Raw genomic sequence first — 17275 nt, forward strand, 5'->3', positions numbered from 1 at the left:
TGCGCGTGGTCCACATGTGCCAGCATCCCCAGAATCTGAAAAAGTGAAATAAGATCTTCATATGCAACTGTGGCGGGGTGGGATACTTCGAGCGCACAAAAACCCAGTCGAAAGGAGTTAGTGAGGACCCCACCACAGTGCGCCAAATCTGCGACAAGAGTGACCAGATATTCTTGGCGAGCGGGCAAGAAAGAAAACGATGTCGGGCCGATTCCGCCGTTGTGGTAGAGAAGAAACAAGTGCCATTCGAGATGCGACGCTTGGCAAGGGCCGAGGCAAGAGGAAGACCACCAATCATTACCCGCCAAAGAAAGACCTTGCATTTGAAAGGTGCCTTATTCAGCCAGCCCTCCATCAGCGTTGTCTGCCACCATGTCAGCGATTTCCGCAGTCCCCAAACAGTATTAGCTTTGTCACCCAGCCATTGGTGATCCTGAATGAGAAGACGATACACCTGATTAGTAGAGGCCTTTTCCAGACTCAACCGGCCTGCAAGGTCCCAGTCCTGCCAAGGGCGATCCACAGCCAGGGTAGGAAATGGTTGCCTACCTTGAAGCTCCGACGAAAGCTTTCCCCATAAATCACGGTATCCGCGCGGGATCTTGAAAAGTCGTCTAGCAGTCCGAAACGATACAAGGACATTGCAAGTGGCAAGGGTAGCATCCGCAACCGACGTCACACCTAGACGAGCCATGCGGTTAAATCTCAGTCTGAGCTGATGTTTATCTTCCCATGAAAGTAGTCGCGATACTGCCAACAATTCCAGCTGAAAAGAGTTAGTCTGCAAGCGGTCCCCTACCGGGTGCCAACGGGCCTTTTGGAGCACCACTTTCCAAGAGCCGACCAAGTGCAGTAACAAAGCCGAAGAGGGACTGGAAAAACGGGAGTCTGCATTAAGGACATGCCACCAGGAGGCCCGAAGCCGGGTGTTACCATGGTGGAGCCCACTGTCCTCAAGAAAATAACGGGCTATGATGGTCCACGGGTGATGATCCACACACATGGCACGAAAAAGGGACCAACGGAGAGCTAGCATATGATTTTCTGCATCCAAAAGAGCTCCACCACCCATGCGCTTAGGGGTACATGTATGTGACCAGGAAATCCATGAAATGCCTGCCTTCAGTGAATCCTTCTTCCATAGCATGAAACGGATGGGATGAGTGAGAGCCTTCAAAGTAGTAGGCGTCCATGGCAACAATGGCAGGAAATACGTTAGCATTGGGAGCATAATTGAGTGAGCCACTTTGAGGCGGACATGGAAGGGCCACGCTTGCGACTTCCAATACATAAACTTCGCCGCTAGTTTTTGTGAAATCCACTCCAGCAGGTCCTTTGGCCGTACATCCACCCCCAATGGGTATCCAAGATGCCTGACAATAGAGCCACGGGAAACCACCTGGCCTTGTCAGCCTAATGATTGTAAATCGGGCTCCGTGCAACTGAGAATGGCTGACTTAAAGGCATTGATGCGAAGCCCAGAGGCCTGACAAAAAAGCGTCCAAACATCTAATGCCTTGCGAATGTTGTCCCTGTCCGCCTGCAAAATCATAAAGGTGTCATCAGCCAAAGATTGGCTAATGAAGTGCTGGCCCAAAGGAAGAGACAACCCTGCCAGCTGAGCAGAATCTGCCATGGAGGATAACATTGAAAGGACCGGGTGAGTCGCCAGGGCAAAGAAAAGAGGACTCAAAGGACAACCCTGTCTGACTGAGCGTGCAAGGACAAAGGGCTCTGTAACCCCACCATTGAGCATAACTCTGGATGAAGCCGCAGCACTAATGGTGTAGATCAATCGGGACATCCGGGTACCAAAGCCCATAGCAGACATGAGATCTGCAATGAAAGACCAGTCCACATAATCAAACGCCTTTTCCAAGTCCAATTGAATCAATACCACTTCCTGACCGGAGTGTTGCGCATAGTCAATAGCCATTTGCACATTTAAGATATTATGCAGAATGTTGCGGCCCTTAATGAAACCATATTGGAGAGGATGCATAATAGCGGGAAGGTGCTTGTGAAGCCGATTCGCCAGCACTTTGGAGTAGATTTTATACATGGAGCCCATCAAAGAGATTGGTCTCCAGTGTTGCAGCTTTGACGACGAAGGGACCTTTGGAATCAGTTTGATAAGGCCTTCTTTCCATGAGGAGGGCATGACCCCTGTTTCCCAAACCTGCTGAAACATGACCACCAATGGCTTCACCAACTGTGTGGCCGAGCTCTGAAAGAATTCATTAGTGAGACCATCCCAGCCAGGACTTTTATCTGTCGGCAGGTGCAACAAAACATCCATAACCTCCTCCTCGCAAATATCCGCCTCCAAAGTGGCTTGCATATCCAATGGAACCTGTTGGCGGACCAGATGATAGAAGACCGAGCGGGCATGCGTAACCTGGCTAGAAGGCAAGGGAGAAGAACCAAGAAGTTCCATAAAATAATTTCTGCACATATTGACAATGGTCTGCGGATCAGTGACCATGCGACCCTCCGAATCCTGGAGTCTGGTCATATTGTCGCGAGCCGGAGACGCATGCAAGGCGCGAAAGAACTTATGAGACTGGCAGGCACTATCTTGCAATGTGTCAGTCAAGTTATGCAACTTGGCCTGCTGATAAGATTTCAACTGAAATACTTGAAGAAGATGGGCCAAACGCCTCTCCAATGACAGCAAAAAATCATCATCCGGGGAATCCAGGAGCAAGGAACGGACCAAAGCCAGTAACTCCTCTGGTGCAGATCGACGACGGCGACAAAGCGAGGCATGATGGATCCCATACTGCCGAGCAACCCGCTGTACATTAGAGAGCAAGCGTGCAAATGAAGGCAAGCCCTCAGAGGCGAAGTCCAATAAGAACCTCTCAATCAATTGCTGCATATAGCCCTGAAAAATTGAATGCTTCAAATAAGAGGAGTTGAAACGTAAAGGGAGCCTGTCCAGCAACTGCATAAAAGGTGCAATAGATTGTGCCCGCATCTCCAGCTGAAGGGGGAAATGATCCGACAACGCATACTGCTGCAAGACCTTCATTTCCAGCATCTCGGGAAGAAAATCGTCCCCTTGCATGATATACATTCTGTCCAGCCGCGACCAAGTAGTTGCATATTGTGCGGAATGAAAAGTAAACCCTGAAAAAGAAGGGTGAAGCCACGACCAAAGATCCTGCTCAAGTATGTGCAAAGCAAAGGAATTCCACACCCGGCTTTTCGCCGCATCCATGACCGAATGCCCTGAAGTGGACTGAGAAGAGTGAACACACATATTGAAATCTCCCATCAAAAACCCCCTTCGGCCAAGGGACATGGAGGCCTGCAAAGTGGACCAAAGATCCCGTCGGGATGCGGGATCATTCGGAGCATAGAGGCCCAATAACCATAAAATCTCTCCTTCAAATAAGACTTCGATAACCAGAAAGCGGCCCTGCACATCATTTTTAATAAGGACAGGCTGATATTTCTCATGGACAATCATTAGCACGCCTGAATAGTGCGTAGCATTGGTGCCTGCATAAAACAGACGGAATCCATGACAATCCACAACTTTTCCTGCTTCACCATGACTTTTGTGTTCAACTGCACACAATACATCCCACTGGTTCTCATGCAAGATTGTCCACATGGCATGTTGCTTATGGCGAGAGCAAATGCCTCGCACATTCCACGTGGCTATCTTCATATATCTTCAAAAAAGGAAGTCAGGAACGAGGCGCCTGTTGCCTCGATTTCACCTTTTCCGCGAGAGCATCCAGGACGCCCTCATCCAGAAAATCAGCTAGTACTGCAAATGAATTCTGGCGACCTGCTTTAGAGGTAGAAGGGAAATCCACTGCCTTGGGAGTGGGGCGCGGATAACGCCGATCCCAGGGCGTAATCACATTACCTTTGGTATCAAATGCCAGCTTAGCAGGAGGGCCTTTGGGGCCGTCGGTATAGACTTTCCTTGGCGATTGATTACGGGGGGTAGACGGGGCCGTAGTACGCGCAGCCTGCTGTGAAGTGACCATTTCTTTTCTGCGCGTATACGTGCGCACGGAATCCTGGGCAGCAGTAGGCCCAGGATCCGCCAGGACTGCATCCAACTTTTTACCTTATTTTGGACGTGCCTCAATCCAGTCAGTGCGACGGGAATCCAAACCCAGGACCTGTTGTTTGCCTTTATCCATGACATGAGGTGACTGAAGGGCTTCCTGGGGCGGGGCATCAAGCACCATGTCATCCTTGGGCAGCACCACCTGTGCATCCTCCGAAGACGGTTGCCTTTCAGGGCATTCAGCCATGAAATGCCCCAATTTACCACATGAAAAGCAGTGTCCCGCAAAGTTGCCCCATTTCAAGCGAAAATGCAGAGGATGCATGCCTGAACAATTGAGGCGAAGCCACGCGGGCCTTTTCCTGGCCGTGTCCCATAACATGCATAAACGGTTGCGGTTCATTGCCCTGAGGCTTGGGGGAACCAGCACTGTTCCCACAACCGCCATCGCATCCTTCAACATTGGCCAATAGACCGCCGGACAATTTTCCACTTCCACCCACACCGGGCATTCTCGTTGAAGCAGACGCTGGAAGTCGGCCATGGGGCGCCATGGTACCACATGGACCAAGCGGCGATCAAAGAATAGTGGCAACTTGGACAGGAGCTCAGCTCGATGCGTTTCCGATTTCAACAGCACCTCATAAAAGCCGCGAGGTCCAAGGAAGATCTCCTCAACACACTCCCCTTGCAATAAATGGTGCATCCACTGGCGAATATGCGACAGCACTGGGATCCTGCCAGTGAAGAAAAGTATAACTGCACGATCATAAAATACCGAGAAGGATTGCAAGACTGATTTGGGGTCCACCGTGGCTTCCAGCACATCATCCGTTCCCGCTTCAGAAAAGGATTCATTATTATGCTGGACATAATCGCCAAGCAGAGTATTGGCAAAGTCTAGCAAATGCTCCCAGTCAATTTCCTGCGAATCCACAGGATCAGAGGCCACTTGCGCATAGGAACGTTCCTGAGGACCCATTGGCTCATCAGAAGTATGCTTGGAGCGTTTGCCAGCAGGCGGCAGTTCAGCACCCGGCAGTTCAGAACTCGGAGGCAGCTCCTCTGTGCATGGCACCATATCCTCTGGCTCCTCTGCATCGGAATCAGGGCCAAGGGCTGCCACAGTCCGATCGAGAAAATCGATATCCAGGCCAGCCATACTGCTGTCTTCTCGCTCGCGCTCTCTCTCTCTCTCTCTCTCTCTTTCTTTTCTGTACAGCGGCGCTGTCCAAGGGCGGATTCCCCAAGCACAGCCGATGAAACTTGAAATTTACCTGTCAGCCTCAGTCGTGGCCTGTCCCAAGAACGCGTGTGGCAGGGCGGAACCCTAACAGTGCAGGGGCCTGAGGGTGGAACACCGGGCTGGCAGTCAACGGCAGAGTGGGATAGTCGAGGGCGCAGGGCAGGGGCCTCGCCAGCAGAAACCCTAACACGCAGGGCGAACGGGCGAAACGCAGGTGCAGAGCCCGCAGCTCAGGCGGGCGATAGCAGGGCGAGGGACGAAGTCGATGGGCCTACAGGCAGCAGGGTGGGGGGCTCAGCCGCAGGCGACGACGGCGTCAGAGGCAGTCGACGGGCTTCAGAGGCAGTCGACGGGCCTGCGGGCGACGGCGGCTTCAGAGACAGACGACGGGCCTGCGAGCGACGGCCAGACGGCGGCTGCAAACAGCTACGAGCAGGCGTTGACGACGGGGCACCAGGCAATGGCGATGCAGATAGCAGCAGAACAGGTACAGGGGCGAGGCGGCTTCAGATCGAGCTCCTCCATAGCCTTCCGCGACCTTCTCCTCTCTCTCTCTCTGTCTCTCTCTCTCTCTCCCAAGTTGTAATATTGACTGAATGGTTGAGACCCAGCCCCTAAAAACGTTTTCTCAATTTGCATGGGTATTTTTGCCAAGTGGCAGCCTTCTAAACCCCATTTTCAGCATTATCCAATCATTTAATTAATTTTTAAAATTAATTAATCATGAAAATTACTTTCAGCTTTTTTGATCTTGCCCAAAATTAAATGTACATCCACAATTAAATTGGCTAGGCCATTTGCAACTTGGAGTGGTCCCCAACCTTTGTTGACCCTTAGACTAACATTAATTAATTAATTAATGCTAGTCCCTAGTGTTACCAATGACACTTATTGGCCAAAGAATTGTCCCAGGGTCAAAACTAACACTGACTGACCCCCAAAGTCTAGTTGGCATAACTTATCACAACTTTTGCCTTTGACATCCATTGCATCTTTGGGGTCCTTCACCTGTGACCATGTAATAACTGCCATGTGCATCACATGTGCTAAATAACCTTGCACATTTGATTAATCACTTAATCAAATGTTATTAACAAGATTAAAGCATCTCAAAATTTCATGTTCTCGTGACACTTAGACTAGTATTTCTAAGGTTACTATTGGTACAGTTAGTTCTCTTGTAGGTACTCTTAGAGGGGATTATTCATTATTCTTGTAAGTTTGGACACTATTTCCAGCAATCATCTGTATCCAGGCAGGTTTCATGGGTGGGATAGTGCCATGCAAGCAAGCCGTATTTATTGTAGTTGTTTAGTGGGCCATTTTCAGTGGCTTATGACTAGATTTGGCAGGTTGGTCAAATTTGGTTGCAATCTATTAGATTTGGTTGGTCGACCTGCCATATTTTGCCCTCTACTTCATCTTTGCAGAGATTGGTGGGAGAGATCCGGCTTGAGGAGAAACACCAGCATCCCTTGTATATTTGCCCTCTTCATTGCAACATTCATCGACTGTAGATTGTTGTGTTCTCTCTCTTTTCTCTCTCCCTTTCTCTCTTGTTCATTTTCTTTTAGTCTTATCCATACGCTTCTGCATTTGCTACACTCTGAGACGACTTACCTCGAAGAGGCAGTGTCTAATCTTGTAGAATGATTCTAGAAAAGGAGATGCATAAGTGGGAGAGGTGCAATGTGAGGATGACATGGTTTACTGAGAAGCTTAGGGACTCGAAGTAAGACATGGTTTAGATGTGCGTGTGCATGGCTCAGAGGCTAATTAATAGCCAAAATGACTCAAAGGCATTGGGCACATGACCAAAGGTCCGATACATGGGTATTGCTTTTGGGATCAACTTAGGATTCACATGGGTAGTGGTTAGAGTCCCCCTTGAAATATAGCTCCTAATAGAATCATAAAAGGAAAGTATAGATCTTTTTGGATAAAAATCGAGGTAGAGTACTCCACACAGTAAATGAATGTGTTTGGAAAGATCTTAACAAATGCATTGACATGGTGAATGTCTAATTCCAAAACACATTATTTATTTATTTATTTATGATCTAATTCAAAACTCATACTGATAGGGTTCATCATTGCCAAGAGACAATGATTGAATAGATACCTTAAGGGCCTTGTCAGATGTAGTAGGTGGCTTATCATGATCACTATCTAATAAGGTATTAGCAACAGCATATTGGATGTGTTGCTTATCTTGCTACTTATCTTTCTTTGTGTAGCATCACTCAATAGTGTGACCAACATGCTTGCAAAATTGGTAATTGGATAGTTGTTTCTTTGTGTAGAAGGTTGTTAGCGCTATGCTAGCATCTTTGTTGCACCTTTCATCTCCAAAATAATTGCGACCATTTCTTCATATTTCATCTCTCGAGCCACCTAAAGGGCTATCATGGTTTCATGGAATTATGCTTATTTCACCAAGCTATTAAGAAGAATAGTGTTTTTATCATTGTCATCTAGATGAATATTGAGAGTGGTCAAATGTTGGTAAAGAAGACTTACAGGATCAAGATGTTGCTTAAGAATCTCTGAAGGCAACAATTGCAGGGATGGACTATTGTGCAAGTGGCGATAGGTTGACTTCTTCTTCTTGGGCAATAGAAGAAACATCGGGAATAGTAAACAATGGATGAGTGGCTTTGATACCATTGTTAGGTATGGAGCTCATGTGTGGTTAGTTGGCTATGGAGGGTGAACCTCCATGAGAGAGAGAGAGAGAGAGAGAGAGAGAGAGAGAGAGAGAGAGAGAGAGAACTCTTGCAAGCACACAACAAGTTGAATAGATTGATGTGATAGATGTTGATGAAAGTACAAGTGATAGGGCTTGAAGATATAGGCTAAGCTATGTGGCCAACCTGTTGACCCTTATTTAATGCTGAGTGGTGTAAGAGGGGTTCACACCTAAACACATACTCTTACACACAATAATGTATGTTCTCATGTAGGGATAAGTAAATATAACAACAATAGCTCTAGAAGGCAGGGGGTTTTGGCTCGTTGAGACGCCTTATTGCCGTCAACACCGCAATTAGAGATGGAAGGTGTCTCTAACACCCCCAAGTGGAGAAATGCTAATGAAATAGGAGCAGCAATAGCTTTGGAAGGCTTGGAATCCTTCTTGGATTTCTTCCTTTTGTTCTTGTTTGGGCAATCCTTCCAATGTCTTGTCTTGCTATACTTGTGCCAGGTGGAGTCCTTGGATTTATAATCCTCCTTCTCCTTACCCTTCTTATCCATTGGGTTTTGGCTTGTTAAAGGCTTCAAATTCCCCTTCAATTCTTGATTGTATCAACTTGCCCCAAATTGATAAAGAAGAATAGAAACTACTATATTGTGCAGAAAAATGTGCCAAAGGAGTAACAACCATGTCTTTGGAGGAGATCACTTTCCCTGCATTGAGGATCTCCATTTGAATCTCTTGCAATTTGTTGATGTGAGATTTAACCAACACGGACTTGTTGGGATCCAATGTCTGCATTTGCACCTCCAGAGACGCCCTTAGTGAATTTGTCGTGCACCCGTCATATGCTTCACATGCGCAATGATCTCTGATGTGCAAGAGCGAAATATGTATGAACAGCGGCAAGCATTTAGTTTGTCCTAGTGCACCTAGGCCTTCTCCAATTCAGCTTTCTTGGTGCGAGTAAGTGTTGTAGAAGCCTTTGGGTGTTGGACGATCAATTGGTTTTATCACGAGCTCTATGAGATCATAGGACTCTAAGATAGCTTTTGTAATTACCTTCTAGATATTGAAGTTTGCAGCGAGCTTTTGATCTTAGGGAAGTGTTGGTAGGATAGGGACCTTGTGGTCCATGATGGCTTTGAAATTCATCTATGAGTTGCTAGGCATCCTTTTTTTGTCTTGAAGTGATCACACTTTTCAGGTAGTCCCCATCTGACTTTGAAAATGTAGTGGTCTAGTTCTCTCTCTCCTTGAACTTTGAGGTTACTTTACTGCTGGAGGTGATAAAAACACAAAGTTTGATCCAAAGGCTGAAACACAACCTTTTCAACACTTCTCCTGCATGCATCCAAGATGTTAAGAGGTTTGTTTTAGAAGCATATCCAACATGGAAGCTTGGTAGGAGTGATTCAATTGGTAACTGTAGTTGCCACTGATATTTTATGCAGATGTTTCAGTGAAGTTTGTGGGAGAATTCTCTTTGACTAAAGTAGGGGAAGGCATGTGGCTATAAGTCCTTATAGTGTTGCTTTACTGCAATGTCTTCCATAATTATTGAATGTGAAATTTTGCTCTCTCTTTCTACACCAATTAGTAATTGTTGATACTAGCATACTTATGGAGTTCAAGTGTGTTGGTAATTCCTTTTTCCTAATAGAGTTGATCATATGGTAGCAGTTTTTGGTTATAAACTTCTAGTATTTGTGCATTGAGATGTTAATTCGTCTCAACATGCATATCCTATGTAACAGGTTGGAGCCCTTGCTCAACAACATTTGGGTATGTTGATGCCATGCATACACGAAGCTTTGGAGAACAGCGATTGGGCAACAAGGAAGGCAGCAGCTGAAACACTCACTCGCATTGGTTCCAATCTTGGTCCTGCATTAGTGTCTTTCAAGTTAACCACCTTGAATGTCCTTGAATCTTGTCGGTTTGACAAGGTTTCTGCTTTACCATTCTATGATTTGCTTTTGATGCTTTTTGTTGCATTCTTGAAAGACATGCTTTATCTATCAATATATAATTTCAGATTATTTCCTTGCTCAGGTGAAACCAGTAAGAGATAGTGTGCATGATGCAACACAACTGTGGAAAAACCTTCCAGGGGCAGATTCTGAATCTCCTTCATCAGCAAAGAAAGCTGGTATTCTGTTTTGAAATATATCTAGTTGTCTAGTTGTGGGATTGATGCCTCATGTTTATCACATTTAGTTTTCTTCATGCTGTCTGATGCTAGCTGAATTTGACTAATCACTGATCAGTGTTGTCCCAGATGGCCAAGATTTGGCTCTATCAATGCAGAATCTGGAGCTCCGAACTTCAAGCCCGGCTGCAGGAGCAGATGGCCTTGGAAGTGAACATACACTTGACTCAAATTCATCAAGTCCTAATCGATCTAGGTCTTCAACTGAAAAACCCTTAGCTGCTGTCAAGAAGAGGGCCCCTGCTCTCATTGACAAGAAATTAAACCCTGAGTTTTTTCAGAAACTTGCTGAAAGGAATTCAGATGATTGGCAGATTGAGGTTGCAGTCCCACGCAAGGGCCCACAATCAAGTTCTGGGGTATCAGACATCGATTCCAAAGGGGTTGATGTGGAAAGGCAAAATGCAAATGGAGAACAAGGCGATGCAAGTGGTGAAAACTTCAGTCGTGATGTTCATCTAGCATCTGGCAGAAGAGGGGTAGAAACTGATAGTATTTCAGAACATAACCAGTCTTTCTATAGTGATGGAGTTTCAGTGCCCCACAGTCGTGGATTGAATAAGCTAACACTAAAGCATGAAACAGCTCCAATGGATCTGGACAAGAATCCACTGAAAAGAGCCGTTGACACTCAGGCATGGCATGCAAGCAGTCGCATCTTAGGTACAGGTAGCAATGGGCTTTTTGAGGAGAGTCAGACTCAAAATGAAAGTTCCAACTGGCAGTTCATGCACAAACAGCTCTCTCAACTCGAATTGCAGCAGGCAAATCTAATGCAAATGGTCCAGGTATATCCCAAAATTATTTTGTTGTATTTTTATGCCAACAATCATGTATTTCAGTTTTACGCAGGTGCTTTGAGTTTCTTTGAGGCATCTGTGCAGCTCTGCGTCCTCAGTTCTCTATTTTTATTACTGTGGTATTCTGTACATTGGCTGTCTGTGTGGCAGTGTCATTCTTATCATCAGAGATGGCAGGATCGTTATCATCCTGATTGTGATTAGTACTTGAGGCATTGGGCAGTTAGCTCATTGATTAGTAAACCTATTCAGCATTCAGATGGTTTTTAGATAAAAGAGTCCCTTTTTCACAATCACCATCTTCAAATGACAAATTTATTTATGAGGGTTTCCAGTATTGATGCTGTGTGAATGCACTTTGTCATTACCCAATTTTTTACATAGCATTAATCCATGCATCAAGTGATGATAGTGACTTAAATAATACTTTGATGCTCTTGCATAATTAAGCTAGAAAATGCTCAAGCTCAGGCAGAAGAAAACATCTTAAGTTCAGGGACGAATCAAGCTAGAATTTAGACTTGTGTACATTGAGCAAGAAGACTGGTCCTTAGTTCAATTCAGCTAGAATAGATTGAGAACCAAAACCTCAGTTTCCAGTTTAAGTTACCTATGCCCACTCCCAGACGGAATCTTTGGCTCAAAGTTATCTGACCCAATTACTTCGCTTTTGAATACACAGAATATAATCTAGGGTTTTCCACCTTCTGATTAGAGAATGGCTTGTGTCCAAGATGTGGACATTTATTGACCATTCTCCTTTATAAAGGTTGTGGTTTTTATCAATAATCATGATTAAATCCTATTTAACAAGAACACAACTTCTATTTTAAATGAAGGGTTGTTTTTGGGTCTTGCAGGCGATGAATACTTCAATTTGCAATCTAGTTCTGTTAACTGACAAAATCAACTTAATTTCAAAAGTGGTCTTTGGGAGATTATTGCATGGAAGCGTCTTGATTCTTGGATCATAGATAAATGATTCCTCTTTGTTTCTGTGATCATGTGGCATTAGCATAGGATAAGCTTGACTCTTGCTTCTCGGAGCTAAATGCCATGATTGTCAAACTAAAAAGTAGGCAAACAAAAGAAAATGAAGGAAAAGAAAGGGAGATAAAGAGTTGAGAACCAAAGAAAAGTACAGATTTTACAGCCAAAGAAAATATTTCTATACATATAAGCTCACTAGTTGAGAACCCAAATAGTGTAATTGGTATGCATTACCTATTTTCTAAGAAAGAAGCTAGAGGGATCGTCGTGATAGGTACCCTAAATATGCAGCTCTCAAAGAAAGAGAGGACAAAGGTGCAAATATTCCTCACTCTCTTTAAATACAATATGGCTCTTGGCATGCTTGCTGTTTACAGCAAGTAAGGGTCCTTATCTGCGTGTAGGCCTTCCTCTTTGTATTGTGACCCATCCCTTTCTCGATTTGGAGGTGTTTTTATAGTTCCTTGCACTCATCATCATACCATCAGTTTTGGAGCATGGTCCTAGGTTGGGTGAGTCCTCTGGTGTGTGTGGAGTGTAGGAAGCTTTGGAGGGTAGTTGAGTGTAGGATCAAGGTAAGTATCCCCAAGGAAGTTGTGTGTTTCAACAATGTGAGCCAATTGCAGACGTGATGTTTGTATATGTTAGCTAGCTTGTGTTTGAAATAGAATGTAATAGGATTGGTGCAGGTGGTGGTTGGAACAACTTATGGGTGTGAGGAGGTGGATTTAGTGAGGGATAGGTAGGTTCCAATTGAGTGAGGGTAGTTGAGGGTCCTCATTTGCATGTAGGGCTTTCTCTTTGTAATATGACATAGCCCTCTCTAGATTTGGAGGTGTTTGTATAGCTCTTTGCACTCATCATCATACCATTAGTTTTGGAGAATAGTCCCAAGTCGGGTGGGTCCCCTAGCATGTGTGGAGTGTAGGAAGCTTTGGAGGTTAGTTGAGTGTAGGATCAAGGTGAGTATCCGTAGGGGAGTAGTGTGTTTCAATTGTGTGAGCCAATTTTAGACGTGATGGCTATATATGTTAGCTAGCTTGTGTTTGAATTAAAATGCAATAGGCTTGGTGAGGGTGGTGGTTGGAAAACTTGTGGTTGTGAGGAGGTGGATATGGTGAGGGATAGGTAGGTTTGGTCGACTCTAATTGAGCAAGGGGGGTTGTCGAAGGGTTTGACTAGCTCCATTGTCTCAATGGAGCCTAGGATGTAGTCTAGCGTATTGGAACTAGTGGATTGGAAGCATGTCAATGGTGAAGGGGAGAGAGTGCGCAATGGAGTGTGAGATAGAGGCGCAAGTAGCAGAGTTGAGAGTTAGAGAGAGTGAACGTAGAGATAGGTGTAACAGATTGTGATGGTACACAAAGAATGAAAGAATGTATTTATATGTTAGGGTACAATAAGGGTGTGTTCACACCCGTATGACTATATACACGGAGACGAAGGGACTTTACACCCAACAACCTCCCACTTAAAGGCCCGAAGTGGTACCTTTAAGCTAACCAACTCACACTAAACGAATGCAATGCTCATGCTGAGCCTTGGTAAGACACGTAGTGAGAACATCTGCAGGGTTATCTTGGGTTTTGACCTTAGTCAATATGACAAGACCGTTATCCAAGACTTGTCGAATGAAGTAGTACCGAACATCTATGTGTTTGGTACGTACATGGAACATGGCATTCTTAGATAGACATACTGCACTCTGGCTATCACAACCAAGCATTGGAGTACGTGAAGAAAGACCAAAATCCTTGACCAAACAGCCAAACCAATAGCTTCCTTAGAAGCTTATGTGGCTGAAATATATCCAGCTTCTGTAGTACTCAGTGCCACAATTTTCTGCAATCTTGAACACCAAGAGATAACCCCACCAGCCAAAGTAAAAACATGCCCGCTGGTAGATTTCCTAGTGTCAAGATCTCCTACCATGTCCGAATAACAAAATCCTTGCAACTCTAGTGTACCCTTTCCATAGCATATACACTTTTCTTGTGTAGCTTTCAAGTATTTGAAGATACATTTCACTGCTTCCTAATGTGGCTTGCTAGGGTTAGACATGAATCTACTAACAACTCCCATTGCATGAGCAATGTCAGGGCAAGTTGCAACCATGTCATACATCAAAGATCCACAAGCTGATGCATAAGGTATACCCTTCATGGTAGTAGCAATTGCATCATGCTTAGGGCAATCAGCTTTGCTAAGCTTTGTATGTGGCGGTAAAGGCACACCAAGAGGCTTAGCATAAGCCATATTAAACTTGTCAAGTACTTTGCTGATGTACTTGTGCTGTGAGAGAAACAACAAATGCTGCCCTCTATCTCTTTTAATGCGCATGCCTAAAATGTGTTCAACTGCCTCTAAATCTTTCATGGAGAAGGTTGAATTCAGCTGCCTTTTAAGAGCATTCAAAGTACTCTTATGTCGTCCTGCAATCAGCATGTCATCCACATATAAAACCAGCACAATAAGGCTTCTATCATCAGCCTTTTTAGTGTACAAGTATTGATCTGCATGACTGCGTTTAAATCCATGGTTGAGCATAAAGGTATCAAATATTTTGTATCATTGTCTAGGGGCTTGTTTCAGTCCATATAAGCTAGGTTTTAGCTTACAAACCAAATGCTCTTTTTCTGGAGTAGCAAATCCTTCTGGTTGCTTTATGAGCAGCTCGTCATCCAAGTCGCCATGAAGAAAAGCAGTCTTCACATCCATTTGATCCAACTCTAAATCCAAGGATGCAGTGAGAGCAAACAAATCACGGAGCGTAGTCATCTTTACCATTGGTGAAAAGACCTCTTGGAAGTCTATGCCTTCCTTTTGTGTATAGCCCTTAGCAACCAGTCGTGCCTTGTACTTGGGCTTCCCAGCAATACATTTCACTTTGTAAACCCATTTATTAGGAATAGCTTTTCTATCCTTGGGCAAAGGTACAAGCTTCCACGTGTTATTTGCATATAGAGACTTCATCTCTTCTTGCATAGCAAGCTCCCACCTTTTCTTGTTTTCACATGAGTGTATGCACTTAAGAGCAAAAAGGAAGTTTTGGATTCTTTTAAAAAGTTTCATGCCTTTGTTACCACACAAAAAGGGCTTAATTTGAAAGCCATAAGAATAGATAATGGGGGTCAGTATATCTCAAAATTTAACAAGTTTTGTGAGATGCATGGCATTAAGAGGGAGTTGACAACCTCTTATAATCCTGCATCAAATGGCGTGGCTGAAAGATTTAACTGCACACTTTGTGAGAGAGTCAGATGCATGCTGTCCACAGCTAATCTCCCGCAGCAGTTTTGGGGAGAGGCTCTTAAAACTGTTGTTCATGTATGCAATCGCTCTCCCAATCGTGCATTGGAAAATGGCATTCTTGAAGAGGTTTGGTTTGACAAACTTGCTTCATATGACCATTTGCGTGTATTTGGTTGTGAAGCTTTTGTGTATGTACCTGTAGAACAGAGGACCAAACTAGACATGAAATCCATCAAGGGCATCTTCATGGGATATGGAGATGAGGGAGAGATGGGTTATAGAGTTTGGCTTCCTCAGGGTTGGAAGATAGTACGCAGTCGAGATGTAGTATTTAATGAGGCAAAGTTGCTGAAAAATACTACACATGGTGATCTTGACAAAAAGAAGGTCAAATTTCAGCATGAACAGCCAGCCATTCAGCAGCCATTAGTTGAAAATTATGTCCCTTTTGATGCTCAAAATGAGCAGCAACCTATTGTGCTTCAGCCAGAAGATCATGGACAGGAAATAGATGCACAGGATGAAATAGGACAGCGAGAAGAACATGCTGAAAATAGATTACAGCAGCAAGAAAATGCTGAAAATCAGCCACCTGGTGATGGTTTGCACATTCCTCAGGATGCAGGCCCACTGCGTGATACTATAGATCATTGGGTAAGACGGTCTACATGTGTTAGAAGGCAGCCACAGAGGTTTCAGCCATCTTCGGATTGCATTTTGTTGACTGATGAGGGTGAGCCTTTGACATTTAAAGAGGCACAGTCATGTGCAAACAAGAGAAAGTGGGAGCTTGCTATGCAAGAAGAGATGAAGTCTCTATATGCAAATAACACATGGGAGCTTGTACCTTTACCCAAGGATAGGAAAGCTATTTCTAATAAATGGGTTTACAAAGTGAAATGTATTGATGGGAAGCCCAAGTATAAGGCACGGCTGGTTGCTAAGGGCTATACACAAAAGGAAGGCATAGACTTCCAGGAGGTCTTTTCACCAGTGGTGAAGATGACTACGCTCCTTATTTTGTTTGCTCTCACCGCATCCTTGGATTTAGAGTTGGATCAGATGGATGTGAAGACTGCTTTTCTTCATGGTGACTTGGATGAAGTGCTGTACATGAAACAACCAGAAGGATTTGCTATTCCAGGAAAAGAGCATTTGTTTTGTAAGCTGAAACGCAGCTTATATGGGCTGAAACAAGCCCCTAGACAATGGTACAAAAAATTTGATACCTTTATGCTCCACCATGGATTTAAACGCAGTTATGCTGATCACTACTTGTACACTAAAAAGGCTGATGATGGAAGCCTTATTGTGTTGGTTTTAAATGTGGGTTTTAGTGGGAGTTGGCTAGCTTAAAGGTACCACTTCGGGCCTTTAAGTGGGAGGTTGCTGGGTGTAAAGTCCCTTCGTCTCCGTGTAAATAGACTTACAGGTATGAACACACCCTTAATGTACCCTAACATATAAATACATTCTTTTTATTCTTTGTGTACCATCACATCGGTACACCTATCTTTGCATTCACTCTTCCTCTAACTCTCAGCTCATCTCTGCTTTTCAGCTAACGGTTTGACCTTGCACACCATTGCGCACTCTCACCCTTTCATTCACGACTATTGATCACTCACAATACTATGTGTTCACACCATGGAGGATGATAAATAACTAATGATTTTTTTTAGGGTCATGTGCCAAAGATTCTAGAGGAATGTTATGTTTTACTATTGTACAACATATGGATAGTTTCCCTATTAGTCAAAGGACAAATATGTTTTTTTAAACTGGGACCGAAGATAGACATCAAACTTGATTTTGGACAAAGCATTGTTTCTCATAAAGTTGAAAAGTATTTACACTAAGCATTCTAAGGACTTGAAACTGGAAGGTTGTAACTTCTGTATTGAGTTCAGAAATGTGGTTCATTTTTAAACAAATGGCTAGAATCTTTGTAGACTAGATTTTAGAGATAGCGAGAGTAGTGAATGTTAGAGATGTCTTGGAACAGCTATATTGTTATCGGAAACGTGGTTTAAAAATCTGGGAATTG

The 17275-nt window shown here is 44.3% G+C and overlaps 1 protein-coding gene across 1 annotated transcript in view; it reads left to right on the forward strand.

Annotated features, from left to right (window-relative positions):
* Window positions 1-17275, forward strand: part of LOC148021262 (microtubule-associated protein TORTIFOLIA1-like) — a 42530-nt gene that overhangs the window by 20532 nt on the left and 4723 nt on the right. The window contains exons 2-4 of the mRNA XM_087699122.1: window positions 9732-9923; window positions 10030-10126; window positions 10256-10974. Coding sequence (XP_087555248.1) covers window positions 9732-9923; window positions 10030-10126; window positions 10256-10974 — 1008 coding nt within the window. The remainder of the gene's footprint in view (window positions 1-9731; window positions 9924-10029; window positions 10127-10255; window positions 10975-17275) is intronic.

This window comes from Lygodium microphyllum, chromosome 18 (assembly GCF_053477565.2).
Source record: "Lygodium microphyllum isolate KBCC chromosome 18, Lygodium_microphyllum_v1.1.10, whole genome shotgun sequence".
In the NCBI taxonomy this organism is placed as follows: domain Eukaryota; kingdom Viridiplantae; phylum Streptophyta; class Polypodiopsida; order Schizaeales; family Lygodiaceae; genus Lygodium; species Lygodium microphyllum.